General features: G+C 34.1%; 1 protein-coding gene across 14 annotated transcripts in view; it reads right to left on the reverse strand.

Annotated features, from left to right (window-relative positions):
• Positions 1–15,820, reverse strand: part of LOC139487783 (polycystin-1-like) — an 89,669-nt gene that overhangs the window by 23,481 nt on the left and 50,368 nt on the right. For 11 of the 14 annotated variants that reach the window (XM_071272875.1, XM_071272874.1, XM_071272871.1 and 8 more), the window contains 6 exons: positions 13,608–13,739; positions 11,435–11,563; positions 5,707–10,871; positions 3,352–3,369; positions 1,378–1,536; positions 306–973 (listed from right to left, as the gene is read on the reverse strand). In XM_071272875.1, the coding sequence (XP_071128976.1) occupies positions 306–973; positions 1,378–1,536; positions 3,352–3,369; positions 5,707–10,871; positions 11,435–11,563; positions 13,608–13,739 (6,271 nt within the window). The remainder of the gene's footprint in view (positions 1–305; positions 974–1,377; positions 1,537–3,351; positions 3,370–5,706; positions 10,872–11,434; positions 11,564–13,607; positions 13,740–15,820) is intronic. The other 3 variants (XM_071272876.1, XM_071272873.1, XM_071272864.1) reach the window with 1 other exon arrangement.

The raw sequence follows: 15,820 nt of genomic DNA on the forward strand, positions 1-15,820 counted from the left end.
TTATACATTAATCTGTTTAGACATTTCATTGGTTGATTGTTGGTTTGTTGGTATGTTACACTACTTTCAGAAATCTCTGCATAATGGCGGCCAGTTTTTATTGGTAGATAAAGCCAGAGTAAACACTGAGAACCACCAACATTCATTTTAGATATGTTCAGCTTCATGGGTTTGTGAGGGAGAATTATAAGGAAACATGTAAACAAAATACATTAAAAAACATACCAACTTAGAAAACTCATAAATAAAAAGAGTCACAAAGTTGTATTGGATACCAGAGTACACTAAACTTTTGAAATACTTACCTGTCAAGAGATAAAGTATCTGTACCATCTTCATCAACTACATATACTTTGATGTTGACTGCAGTACGAGCTAATCCTGGCCACGGTGCCAAGTAAAATGCTGGTGAAGTGAGTGTCCCATAGTATATAACAACAGACTCATCAGCAGAGGCAGAATCTTTACTGTGTGACACAATCTTGTAATTGAGTTCCCCATTCACATTATCTGGATCACTGTACCCTATGCATGAGATTTCCACTTGGTCAATTAATGGATCAATAGCTATGCTGGTCAGAAGTGAACAGGTGCCCCCTGTTGCTTTGCTGTTAGCTTTTAGTATTAGTTCAGTTTCACCTTGTAAAGTCACCACTGTATTAGTTTTACTGATTTCCAGCTTGAAGATGTAGAGGGAATTAGTAGCTGGTAGATTTCCAGCAGTTATAACAAAATTTTCACTATTTATACCAGTTGTTGACATGGCTGAAGTAATTGACAGCTGAACTCTGTTTGAACTAGAATCAAGGGTATAAACTGACCATTCGTAGTATTTTGTATCAGTTGGATCACAGTTTAGACAGGTTCCAGTGAAAGCCAAGTGTTCCCCTTCATTGACAAGGTAACTACTGGTGGACTGACATGTAATACAGTTCAGTATTGGTACTGGTACATCACTGGAGGATATCTCAATCTGAAATAAAATATCAGTGGTACAGAAAATTCGATTTTTGAACTTTTGTCACGAAAGAGCAAATTGCTGATAAAAAAAAACTGTTTATGTATGCATCACTTTTAAAATGTGGATTTTATTTTGGTTTGTCACTTGAAAAATGTTGCTGTGTAAAAATACCTTCCAAAGGAAACTTAAATGAGTGATTTTTGTACTTCAGTAGTGTCTATACTCCATAGCCTTACAGAGTTTATATGCATGTTAATTTTCTACTGCACATGATTCTGTCATCTGTCATATTGATATTTGATATGTTTTAGTTATGTTCTTGTCACAATTTATAGTACCAGTATTAAAATTATAAACACAAAAACAGAAAATTTAAAAACTGTTGTTTTCGTAATAAAATACAAGTATAAGGATACCTCTTGTGTAAAGGTTCCAGAAGTTCTTCCACTGGCTGACACATTCAAGGTTATTGTGTAGGTCATTCCTGAGAGTAGGTGAGCAGTTGCCAAGGTAACAGTATTACTGGAACTTGTCCCTACAGTGGCACAAGCATCAGTGAAACCTGTTGGTAGGGTCTGTAAAAAAAAATAATTATATAATACATAATAATAATGCAAGGTGATACTTTAAAAGAAAAACTGCTTTATTGAGTAACAAATGTATATATATATATATTGAGAACTTTGTATCTGCTGTGTTTCATAGAACAGTACTGAAATTTAATGTTTAATGGAACTCAGACTTAACAAGTGAAACTGCGAGCTACTGCTCACTGATGATACCCCCGCCGCAAGTGGATAATATGAATAGTGTAAAAATATGCAAGTGTTCGGTAAACAGGAAGTTGTCGAGTGATGAATCTGAAAACGCATCACACGGTATAGCTGACTTATAAAAATCCTGAAACCAAATTTCAGAAATCCTTGTATTGTAGTTCCTGAGAAAAATGTGATGAAAATTTTTAACTTGGTTATCATGTGTAAAATCATACAAGTGTTCGGTAAACAGGAAGTAGTCGAGTGATGAATCTGAAAACGCATCACACGGTATAGCTGACTTATATAAATCCTGAAACCAAATTTCAGAAATCCTTGTATTGTAGTTCCTGAGAAAAATGTGACGAAAATTTTCAACTTGGATATCATGTGTAAAATCATACAAGTGTTCGGTAAACAGGAAGTTGTCGATTGATGAATCTGAAAACGCATCACACAGTATAGCTGACTTATATAAATCCTGAAACCAAATTTCAGAAATCCTTGTATTGTAGTTCCTGAGAAAAATGTGACGAAAATTTTCAACTTGGCTATCATGTGTAAAATCAGACAAGTGTTCGGTAAACAGGAAGTTGTCAAGTGATGAATCTGAAAACACATCACACGGTATGGCTGACATATATAAATGTTGATACCAAATTACAGAAAGGGTGGATGTGTAGTTCCTGAGAAAAATGTGACGAAAGTTTCATGGGACGGACTGACTGACGGACGGACGGACTGATGGACGGACGGACTGACAGACAGAGGTAAAACAGTATACCCCCCCTTTTTTAAAGCAGGGGTATAATGATTCATTTACTGTAAAACATTAATGAGTATATTTTATTTGATGCGAAATGAGACAAGAATTTAGGATTCAGACTTAAAGATGAAAAAACGTCCATGGTTGATTTTCAAAGTTATATCAATTTTGTTCAACAGACATTTGCTTTATCAATTAATTTCTTACAAAATAATTACTTTACAGCTTATATAAATAACTTTAAATGATTTTGATGACGGTGCTGTATGTGTAAAAAAATGTCAATCATATAAAATTACTACTGCAATTCCTAATGGGTTGTTGTTAAAAGAGTCTATAATGCATAACTTTTTTGTTCTATGTTGAAAGTAGCATCATAAATTGCTTTATATCTATAGCATACCATTATAAAATGTAGTTACTAATTTCAAAACACTATACTTTACTGAAATAATAGCAAAACCTATATTTCAACCTTGCATGCTCTAAAAATCCCTATATCATGCCTTCTTATTGCTGATTCAATGTGAACATGCTTTAAATGTGCCACCTTTTTAAACCACAAAAGCATTCTCAATACCATGCTTTACACTGTCACCATAATGCTACTGATATGTGTGCATTAACAATCTATCAATCTTTCAGTTGCATTTTAATATATTCAAAGATAATATGCCTTTTATTTTTTCCCTAATTCATCAGAAAGAATACTATCAATATATAAATTAACATCATTATGTTTCCCCCAAAAATATATCTTTGCCATATTATCTTTGAAAGTTTCCACATCCCAATATGCTTTGCTGAAAAGCTATATATGTGTGTAACCATAAACTTGAAGCTAGCTACAAAGTTAATAACTATCTTACTGTAAAATGTCCTGCATCCTGGTAAACAGCAGAGAAATATTATACAACATTAAAAGTATTGACAAACAACCATGATTCTACTGTAATATGTTTTAAATTATCACCCTATATAGGTTTTGTTTGTATAACATATTTTTTCAAGATTTTTTCCTCATCAAACACTTCATAATGATATCAAAAATAATCATATAAGTTAAAACCCATCATATTTATTTTTTTTAAAGTTTCTTTTCAGAGAAATAAAATATTTACACACTAAATTTTTTTTTAATTTTTGTGGTCTTATAAAAATTGATCATAAAAGGCTTTTTTCTATGATTTTATAACAAGTAATAAGAGCCAGTTCGAAAGAGAGATGACCCTAAAAGGAAAAGAAAATGAAAATCAGGAATTATTCATGTAGCAGTCAACAATGAATGTGTGTGGCCAATTTCTGAAGTAGAAAAAAATCCAACAAAATAAACAAGAATCCAATTTTGATTTGTTTTTTAAATTAATTTAAACATTTATACCAAAAACCATTCATTCGTTCCCCAATTTTCTCACAAATCTTCATTTTTTTCTAGATTGTTTTAAATTTGACAATTTAAAATCAACTATAACTTCTTAAAATTGTATAAACTCAGGAGGGCCTCAAGGTAGATTAGCGAAAGCTAATTGAGTCACCCTCTTTAAATAAAGTCATTACTTACTTACTTACTGACTGGCAAATTTTGATTTCAATGTCTAAAATTTACTTTCACAAATTGCTATAAAAAATGTAAATGAAACATGTATTTACTATCACAAAATCATGTGCTCTAAAAATCTATAAAAATAAAAAGGTGGCCTTGAATACAATGGGTGAATAGTTCAACATATTTGAAGAATCATAATGTTTTGTCATAAAAAGCTAAGAACAAATTCTACTTTAAGTACATGTACTACAAAATCTACAAAGACAAATGGTTATAGAGAAAACAAGAAAGGGTTAAGCTTTTAAAATAATTACAACAAAAAGGAAAGCAATAAATAGATGTAGTTTGTACATGACGTTAGAAGTGTTAGTTATACAGTCATACTCAAGTTTTCATGGTTAAGACTGATTTTATACAAGTTAATTCATTACAATTCATGAGCTTTTCAAAAGCAAGTAACACATTTGTTAGAATATTGCAAAACTAGAGAGTTAAAGTATTAAAAACAAGTTAAAATTATATATGCAGGTTGAAATAATGTAAAAGTCAAATTCACAATTAGATAAAAAAAAAAAAAAAACAGGTGCTCTGCAGGGCGCAGCTTTATACGACTCCAGTGGTTGAACCCTGAACAGTTAGGGCAATTTTGGTCACAATATTCAAGCTTGATTCTGTCTGAATTTGGATTGTGATCAAATTTTTGACATAATATAGGTTTTTGTCACAAAATTAATGATGAAAGATCTAACAAATCTATTGCACAATACTGTGTAATTGAAGATTTCTTCTTGAAACTTTTCATTAAATTCGAAAATTTTAAAAATTTAAAAAAAAAGGAAGCCCTTCAAAAAATGGTAAACAAAAAATCCCCCCCCCCCAACTTTTTGAAACCCCCTTGGAGCAATAACCCTTAAACTCAATCCTATGCTTTCCATTGCAGTATTGAACCTTGTAGTACAATTTCAGAGAGATCCATACACTTAAACACAAGTTATTGATTGTTTGGAAACTAGAAACATGCTTCTTTTTGGCCCTTTTTTGGCCCCCAATTCCTACACATTTTGGGCAATTAACCCAAAACTTAATCCCAGCCTCCCCTTTGTTATCTAGTACATTGTTGTACAATTTCAGAGAGATCCATACAATTACACATAAGTTATTGTCTTGAAACTAGAAAAATGCTTGTTTTTACCCCTTTCTGGCCCTTAATTTCTAAACTTTGGCCCCATAACCCCTAAAATGAATCCAAACATTCTACTTGTGGTTTTAAACATTGGGGTATGATTTCAGAGCAATTGAAATACTTCTACACAAGTTATTATCCTGAAACTAGAAAAATGCTTTTTTTGGGCCCCTTTTGGGCTCCTAATACCTAATCCCTTGGGACCATCATCCCCAAAATCAATCCCAACCTTCCTTTTGTGGTATTGAACCTTCTGAAAAAATTTCATGAAGATCTATTCACTTAAACTAAAGTTATTATCCGGAAACCAATGTGTCTTCGGACAACGACGCAGACGACGCAGACGACAACATCATACCATTATAAGATCCCAAATTTTTTTTTATAAAAATCAGACAAAAGGTAAGGTTAAAATAAAAGCAAGATGAAGAAAACATCAATGCCCGTTGTTACAATAGATTAAAATAGTAAAAAAAAAATTGTATATAAACTCACCAGCGGATAAGTGGCTGAACATCCCCAGCTGTACTGTAGAGTAGTGGAACTACTGTCAGGATCAAATGATCCACTTCCATCCACGATAATGTCACTTGACTGTGGATACTTCAGCTTACTACCCCCAGCAATGATGGCTATAAGGTTGGAATCCACCACAGTCAAGTTGTATCCAATTGTTTGAATCAATGGCGTGTCATCGTACCAAGTGGTCAGCTGTACACAGTATGAACCGATATCTTGCTTGCTGTCTAGCATTAGTTTGGGAGTATTTGTAACGGTGGCTGAGTCTAAAGTGACTTGATTATTGAGAGCTCCAGCACAACCTGTCAAAGAATTGTAAACCTTCCAATCATACTTTAGAGTGTAAGATGTACACCCCTTTTTGTCAACAGTGACTTCGAAAGTAGATGTTGATGATTTCTTTCTGATCTTCTCTGATTGACCTCCCTTTGCCACATTCATTGCATCACAATGTAGAGGATCTATGAAAAATGTTCCTGATATTGTGGCAGAACTTATGCCATTTGAGACTTCTAATTCATACTGGTATGTTGCCGATGTTGTAAATATCTTCTGTAGTAAGCTGTCTGATGTAGTGATATTTTCATTTATTGGTGAAAACCTCCAATTATACGTAACTCCAATAAGGTTATTTCCTGTGACCTGGAAATGTACTGTATAGTTCACAAAGAAATTGGAGTTGGTAGTATCGACAGCGAGACCTGATATAGGTCCTATAATTGTGAACAAGCACTGATGTGATTCCTGACTGACCTGATTAGTAGCATTCACATACAAATTATACAGTCCTGTTGTTGTATATGTGTATAATATTGAAGATCCAGAGCCTGTAATGGAGGATGAAGATTCTGTGTCCAGCCTGTAATTATACGTTACATCTGTTCCCTGAGTTACGTTGAAGATTGCTGATACAGCATTGTTGATCTCCTGAACTGCATTGCAATCTGTTATACCAAAACCAGAAATAGGTACTTCCACGACCACATTTACTACGGCTGTCATCTGACTAATATGATTGTACACTTTTATATGAGCTGTAAATGTGCCAGCGGTATTAAATATATGTGACAAGGTATCAGATGTTCCATTAATCACAGTTCCTTCTATTGTCCATTCAAACACCAAATTATCTGCCCCTGTGTTGTAATTAGCAGTAAATTGTACAGACTGTCCAGTCTCAGCCAAACTTGTGTTTGCCACCAAGGTGAGCGATGCAATAGAACCTTGAACATAGACTGTGAAGGAATAAGAATCAGTGCTAACAAGATTCTGTACCGTGACTGTAATCGTAAAAGTACCAGATGTGGTAAAATTGTATGGAAAGTTGATTCCACCGTGTGTAAGTGCTGTAGAAATACCATCTGCTAATGTCCAGGTTGTTGTGTAACTTTCTCCTGTGTCAATTACTGCTGTAAATGTTATATATGAGTCTACAGCAATATAGGGATAAGATTCGTTGACAACTGAGCTGATGTTGACACCAGTTACAGCTTCCATAACACTGATTGAATTATTTACAGTCTCCATGCCTAAATCATTACTCACTTCTAAGATAAATACGTAATCTTCTTTATCACTGAAAGTATAGGTAAAAGACTTTGCTGTTTCATTCAGTGTATACTGTCCTGTTGAATTCTGTAGAATCCATTTGTATGCAAGTTCAGTTCCAGTTGATGTCATGGCAGCAACTAATAAAACTTCCCCTGTTGCTATTGGCGATGTCTTATCTAAATAAATGTAAGCACCAGATATTTCTTCTTCCACCATAACATCAACAGTAGCAGTGTATTCACTTGATAGAGTATTCCAAACTCGGATTTCAACTTCATACTGCAGAGAATTAGTGAATGTGTAGGATAAATTTTTGTATATGTGTACTGGTGAGGAGTACAAAGTTGTTGCCCCTGTCTTGACCTTCCATGTATAATACATATGAGAGTTATCAGTATTTGCTACGGCTGCAAATGTATAAGCCTGACCTTTCGCTGCATACTGACCTTGAATCAAGTTGGAGGTCACAGTAACATTAGTTATATAATCTATTACTGAGATAAATTTTGATGCCACCACAAAGTTTATTTGATTCAATGCCTTGACTGATACAATGTAAGTTCCAGACTGATAGTAAGTGCCTGTTGTGTATACATCTGAGGTCTGATAGTTCTGAGCACATGTTCCACAATCCTGCCATGCATAAGTGATATCACTCCCACCAACAGGATTGGCTTGTAAGATAAATGTGGAGTTGACAAATTTGGTACTATTTGTACAGTTAATTGAAACACTGGTTATCTCCTCTTGAACAGTAATATTGAATGTTGCTATAACAGTGCCGACATCATTGACACCTGACACTGCGATGGTATATGTTCCTGCTGAGGTATATGAATGAGTCTGAGATATTCCTGTTCCTGATCCTGTGTCACCAAATGACCAGTTATATGTTACGTTAGATCCTGATGTCAAAGAGGCAACAAATGATGCTGTTTTCGTGGATTGTAGATAAGTGACACCACTGCTCTCCGTACAATTAAGACATGTAATTTTCAACCCTTCAACAGCATACTGAACTTTATATGTTGTTGTCCCATTTTGTGAACTAACATCATTCCAAACCATCACGACAACAGTTTCAGAAACTTCTGTTGATTTAGTTAACGTAATAAAGTTACTTGTAGTTGTTTGAACTGTTCCTCCTGTATCCCATGTGTATTGTAACTTATCACCACCTGTTGTTGATGCTGTGACTGTAACAACAGCAGAACCAGTTGAAGCCAGTCCCACCGGACCATCATTGGAAACTATAAGTCCTGCTACAGAGTCCTGTATTTCCACAGTAGAATAACCAGATACCACTACAGCCATATTTAATCTTGACTGCATAACTACAGTAAAGTTGAAGATTCCTGGTGTTGTAAATGTATAGGATGTAGAAAGACCTCCAATGCCCTTGACAAGGTTACCATCAAATGTCCATGTTATGGTTAAATCATTGATATCATAATATAGTACATCCACTGTAACAGCAAGCAGAGTATTTGTAGCTTGATATGCACTGTGTTCGAATCCAATAATTTCTAAAGTTGACGTATCCACAACATACAGTTCCTTGGTTACTGTTGCACTACTGAGGTCATTCCAAGCCCTCAAGGTTATATTGAAGTGACCAGTCTTAGACAAAGATGGATTGTAAACATTGTCAGTTATATTTCCAGATGACAAAGCATTGTCAGATATTTCAAAGCTGTATGTCAAGGCATTTCCAGTTGTTACAGATGCTGTTATAGATGTCGTGGTAGATACTTGGACTATTCTGTCTGCGGTAATTGTTAATCCTGTTATTGTATCAAATACTCCAACAATAACTGTATCTTGCACAATTTCAGCTTGATTTGAAACTTGAACTGTAATGTAATAGGTTCCAGCTGTACCAAAAGTGTGAACTTTTTCTTTTGACGGACTAACTTCAGTCGTAGTATCGTTAAAATCAAAGGTATATGACAATGTTCCATAATCTTTGGAAGCTATATCAGGAACAGTTGCAATAAAATCAATGCTTGATCCAGTCATAATTGATGTGAAACTGGCTGATAAAGAAACTGATGGTAAGTGTTCGACAACACGGATTGACTGAGTTTGAGTAGCTACAGTACCAAAGTCGTCAGTGATTGTTAATCTGAATGTATATGTTCCATTCATTGTATGTGTGTGGGATTTGCTAAGAGTAAGGGAAGTTGTTGTTGTTTCCAATGACTCTGAAACTGTACCACTTTCAAATTCCCACTGAACTGTAACATAAGCTTGAGCATTTACAGTACAAGTAATTTGAAACTGAACGGCAGTGCTTACTGCTGCTGTCGTAGGTACTCCAACTAAGGTTAGACTTTGGACATCTGCTGCATATTTACTGGTCACACTTATAGACTTGTTAGCTGTTTTGAAGCCATCTGATATTTCCACAGTGACTTCATAGTAATCTTTTGCAGTGAATGTATATGTGAACGTTCCAGAAGTTGCTGAAGTGTGCACTTTAGTTCCATTTACATAATAATCAAATGTTGTTGGATTTCCACTGCTAACGGTAGTTGTAAAGTCTATGGCCTTATTAACTTCAACAAGGTATCCATAACTAAAGTCTGTCAGGTTAAAATCAAGCGAAAGAGGCTGAAAGGCTTTGCTAGCAAATGTTTGTGTCGATGACCCAACCGTATTATTTACTGTGATAACGACTGGTACAGATGTGCCACTATTATAAGGAAATGTATATTGTAGGTAGGCAAATGGTTCAGATATCCAGTAATTAGTACTATCACATACAGTTCCAACTTCTGATGTTACACTACTTGGACATGAAGACTGGAAGGTAGATGTGTAATCATTCCCGTCAACTGACCATGAAACCTGTAGATTTGTACCTCTCTTAGCTGCAAATACTAAGTATGTTTGAACATCGGCTTCAACATAAAATGTACTGGTACCTCCGCTTGTTGATTGGATGGTAGGATATATCCAGTCTAAATCTCCAACTTCTTCTTCTACGGTAAATGTACAGGATTTCGCAATGTTATCATTTGGAAGACTTAACTCGTAAGTGTATGATCCAGCTACGGTAGAATACTGTAAAGAAGGAGGTAATGTAACTGTCTCTGGAATAGTATAAACTGCCTGGAAGTAACATGCAGTATTGTTACGCCATGGTGAGGCAGATGATGACATATCTACTTCATCACCAACAGCCATCCAAGAAGTTTGGATTTTTTGCAGTATATTCTGAAGCAGTTTTAAATCAGTGCTATCACATAATATAACATCAACGCTATTGTTTGTCTGGAATGCAATGATGTCTCCCTCACTGACTGTCAATCCATCAGCATTTACTGAAAAATATCCCGCTGGACCACTAGGTAGATTAACTACAGTCTGTCCTACAAGTCGATACTTTGGTTGATCTCCAACAAATGGGGTACTACAATAGGGATATGTTGTGCTGTCTAACTGGTTACAATTACAAGGGTCAGAGACTGGGATACAGTCATTGGTGTGATAACAACTTTCTTTCCCTTCATTACAATAAGGTGTAGCACTACAGGTGGTTACAGTACTTGAGCAGGAAGCATATCTGGCACCATTCCCATCACAGCCTAAAACAAAATGAACATAAATTTTTTAATTTTTAACATCAACTAAAATTAAGATTTTTTAAGTAAATTCATCCAATATTGCAATATATATGTGAATATATAAGATATCAACAGCAGTGGATACAGTGAAATGTCTTGCCTGTGTAACTTATTTTAAATAATCAAATTGTTAAAGATTTCTGTTATCAAGGTCAATTTCAAAGTTTTTTTTTAAACTGGTCAATCAATGAACACTGAACAGGATATATGTTTTGGTTTTTGTGTTGTAGGAAAACTGTCTCATTGAGTAATGATGTTAAGGTAATACATGTACTGGTTTTGTGGAAAATATTGATGTACTTAATCACTAGAAGGGATTATACCTGAGGATAATATCAATGTATTGACTATGAGATTTACCTAGTTATATAATTGTTCCTGATGAACATATCAATGTATAATTGACTATGGGAATTACCTGTGTTTATAAGTATTCCTAAGGAATGCATCATCAATATATCGACTAAGACTGGTTTTGTAAGTGTTTCTTGGGAACATATCAATGTACTGACTAAGGAATTTACCTGGTTTAATTAGAGTTCCTGAGGAACATATGGGTGTGTAGACTTGGAAGGAGATAACAGTATCTTTTGTCAAGGCATTAGTTCTGAAATTCCACTGCTGTATTTCTCCTCCGTGGGAAAACCATAATCCTAAAAAAAAGAAAATAGAAAATCAGAAAACAGAATTTCCAATAATTATAGCGACAAGACAAAAAGTCTTATAAAGACCATCACCAAATTATTATCAAAATTAATAAAACAGATGTTACCAATGCTATGAAATTATTATATGTACTACCAATCTTAAATTATCAATTTATTAATGAAAACAAAATTTATTTCAAATTATTTGCTGCTGATAACATAATTGCCACTGAAATACAACTTAGATGAAAAGGTGAAAAAATTGCCATCCTCTGACAGCTGAAATTGCAGAAATGGTGGAAAGACATAAATGGACAGGTTGTACATGTAGTACTTATGATTGGTATCATGAAATAGATATAAGAAGTTGTGATATGAGAGCCAATGAGACAACTCTCCATCCAAGTCACAATTTATAAAAGTAAACCATAAGGTCAAAGTACAGTCTTCAACATAGAGAGGCAATATAAATGGTTTTGACCCTTATAGTTAATATCCTTAAGGAAGCATCTCTTTAAATACTGGTAAGAAAGATGATATATAAGTATTTCTACTAGCAAAACTAAGGAAAACAAGTCACACAGAAGGTACACACTAAAACAGAAAACACTGTAAAACAAGAGGATCTTTAGATCCTTAAAGGCTCACCTTCATATGCATCTTATATCGCTGATAATTTTTGCTATATGCAGTTACCTACATCTCTATTATAGTTTTAAAAATAAGATGCAAAACTGTTCTACTTATCTGTAATAGTTTTCTTTATAAAGGGCAAAAACTTGTAAATAGGTATTTAATATACTTAAAAGCTCTTAACTAAGAATAATAAACATATTTTTTAGATCTTGTATTGCTGATCGTTTTTGTGATTTTAAATGTTAAGTGATTTTCTCTCTATAGTAGAAAAAAGTTCAAAAGATGTTGACACTGAAATATGTCTCTCCTATATGTTATTTTGATAGTATTATACAAGTTGAAATCAAAATGGCAATACCTAAGCTCTATTCTATGAACAAAATTCGAAGCCAATGAACCATAACTGAAGATGCAAGGTCAAATAGTCTCTGTAGAAATGAAAATGCAATAGTTGCATGCCAAAAATCATTGACTTATTATAACTTGTTCCCCTTAAGCTGTCATACACAAAACATTCAGTGCTTTTTGTACTATTTAGATGTTTTCTATATATCATAGTTAGCACGATATAAAACATATACTGAATTTTATCCTTATCTTCCATTTTTAGCCATGACAACCATGTTTGTTGATTGTCAGGAACCAAAAAAACATAAACTTTACACCAGATAACCTAACAATCATTTATTTAAATTTTATGAATGATTTGATTTAATTAGATCAGTATTTTCAAAAGTTTATACTACAGACATAGACAACAGCAATTGTGTTTGGCCATAATGGCGGGCTAAAAAAGGATATCATCATCTGTTAAAATTGGGAAGATGGCATGCCAATGTATCTCATTAAACCACTGTTAGGTGGTAATTTGATTTTTTTATAGTATAAGAAGCAGATGTATAACAAGCAAAATAGAAGATTGTGCCTAACTAAAAAAGCGAAAAAGATGCAAGTTTTCTCTCAACAATAATGTAATAGATTAAATGAGGGAAATAATCATAGACACTGCATTAAATCTATTCAAAAGAACAAGGTTAAAGAGACTGTCTTCTATGAAATCAGATCTAGTATTTTGTGCAAACAGCAAGCAGTAGAATGAAAAATGCAGCTAAATAAAAAAAATGTATTTAAAACATACCAGCAAATGCATTTACTACAAAATATTATCACAAAATTATATTAAGATTTCTACTTTAAACTAATTTACAAAGCTTGTCTCACTTTTGTAATTAATAAATGTATTAGAGCAATTACTGCTTACTTATGTCATCTAAACTCATTAAGATGTTTATCAGTTTTCTTGCATGCAATCAACAACTGTCTATTATGAAAAAGTTGCAGCCATCAAAACTACTAGCATTGTATCTTGTTGTTGAATCATTTATAAGTACAACTTAAAGTTGTGTATACATACCTGGAAACGTGTTTGTAATGGATACAGCATTGGCTGGCAAACTGGCGGAGGCCATTGAGGTCAAGCTATATGTTGACCCAACCGATACCAAACGACCAATCCCTGCTAGATATGTTGGTATCTTTACAGTTTCTGAAAAAAGAAAGGATATGAAGACATTCTAACAACATTCATAATAAGTATAGCAAGAAAATAATCATTATAATTCAGACTAGAGGCTCTAAAGAGCCTGTGTCGCTCACCTTGGTCTATGTGCATATTAAACAAAGGACACAAATGGATTCATGACAAAATTGTATTTTGGTGATGGTGATGTGTTTGAAGTTCTTACTTTACTGAACGATTTTGCTTCTTACAATTATATCTATAATGAACTTTGCCCATTAGTAACAGAGAACTATATTTGGTAAAAATTTACATAAATTTACCAAATTAATGAAAATTGTTAAAAATTGACTATAAAGGGCAATAACTCCTTAAGGGGTCAATTGACCATTTAGGTCATGTTGACTTATTTGTAGATCTTACTTTGCTGAACATTATTGCTGTTTACAGTTTATCGCTATCTATAATAGTATTCAAGATAACCAAAAACGGCAAAATTTCTTTAAAAATTACCAATTGGAGGGCAGCAACCCAACAACCAGTTGTCCAATTCATCTGAAAAATTCAGGGCAGATAGATATTGACTTGATTAACAATTTAACTTCTTGTCAGATTTGCTCTAGATGCTTTGGTTTCATAGTTATAAGCCAGAAACTGCATTTTACCCCTATGTTCTATTTTTAGCCGTGGCGGCCATCTTGGTTGAATGGCCAGGTCATCGGACACATTTTTCAAACTAGATACCCCAAAGATGATTGTGGCCTAGTAGTTTCAGTGGAGATTTTGTAAAAGATTACTTAGATTTATGAAAAATGGTTAAAGATTGACTATAAAGGGCAATAACTCCTAAACGGGTCAACTGACCATTTTGGTCATGTTGACTTATTTGTAGATCTTACTTTGCTGAACATTATTGCTGTTTACAGTTTATCTCTATCTATAATAATATTCAAGATAATAACCAAAAACAGCAAAATTTCCTCAAAATTACCAATTCAGGGGCAGCAACCCAACAACCCATTGACCGATTCATCTGAAAATTTCAGAGAAGATAGATCTTGACCTGATAAACATTTTTATCCCATGTCAGATTTCCTCAAAATGCTTTGTTTTTTGAGTTATAAGCCAAAAACTGCATTTTACCCCTATGTTCTATTTTTAGCGGTGGCGGCCATCTTGGTTGGTTGACCAGGTCACGCCACACATTTTTTAAACTAGATACCCCAAAGATGATTGTGGCCAAGTTTGAATTAATTTGGCCCAGTAGTTTCAGAGGAGAAGATTTTTGTAAAAGATTACTTTAATTTACGAAAAATGGTTAAAAATTGACTATAAAGGGCAATAACTCCTAAACGGGTCAACTGACCATTTTGGTCATGTTGACTTATTTGTAGATCTTACTTTGCTGAACATTATTGCTGTTTACAGTTTATCTCTATCTATAATAATATTCAAGATAATAACAAAAAACAGCAAAATTTCCTCAAAATTACCAATTCAGGGGCAGCAACCCAACAACCGATTGACCGATTCATCTGAAAATTTCAGGGCAGATAGATCTTGACCTAATAAACATTTTTACCCCATGTCAGATTTGCTCTAAATGCTTTGGTTTTTGAGTTATAAGCCAAAAACTGCATTTTACCCCTATGTTCTATTTTTAGCCGTGGCGGCCATCTTGGTTGGTTGACCGGGTCACGCCACACATTTTTTAAACTAGATACCCCAATAATGATTGTGGCCAAGTTTGGTTTGATTTGGCCCAGTAGTTTCAGAGGAGAAGATTTTTGTAAAAGTTAACGACGACGGACGACGACGACGGACGACGGACGACGGACGACGGACGACGGACGACGGACGCCGGACGCAAAGTGATGGGAATAGCTCACTTGGCCCTTCGGGCCAGGTGAGCTAAAAAAGTTTGCTTAAGTACCTTTGGTCAAATTTGGACAGGACAAAGAATTTTAGAAACAGAAATCTTTTAAGTTGTATACAATATATATTACATTTGTACTTATCAGGAATTCAATATCCCTTGTAAAAGAGCAAAATCAGATATAGCAGTAACATTCTTTAGGAAGTCTGAAAACCAGATTTATCTATGGTTA

Source organism: Mytilus edulis, chromosome 9, assembly GCF_963676685.1.
Source record: "Mytilus edulis chromosome 9, xbMytEdul2.2, whole genome shotgun sequence".
Classification (NCBI taxonomy): Eukaryota; Metazoa; Mollusca; class Bivalvia; order Mytilida; family Mytilidae; genus Mytilus; species Mytilus edulis.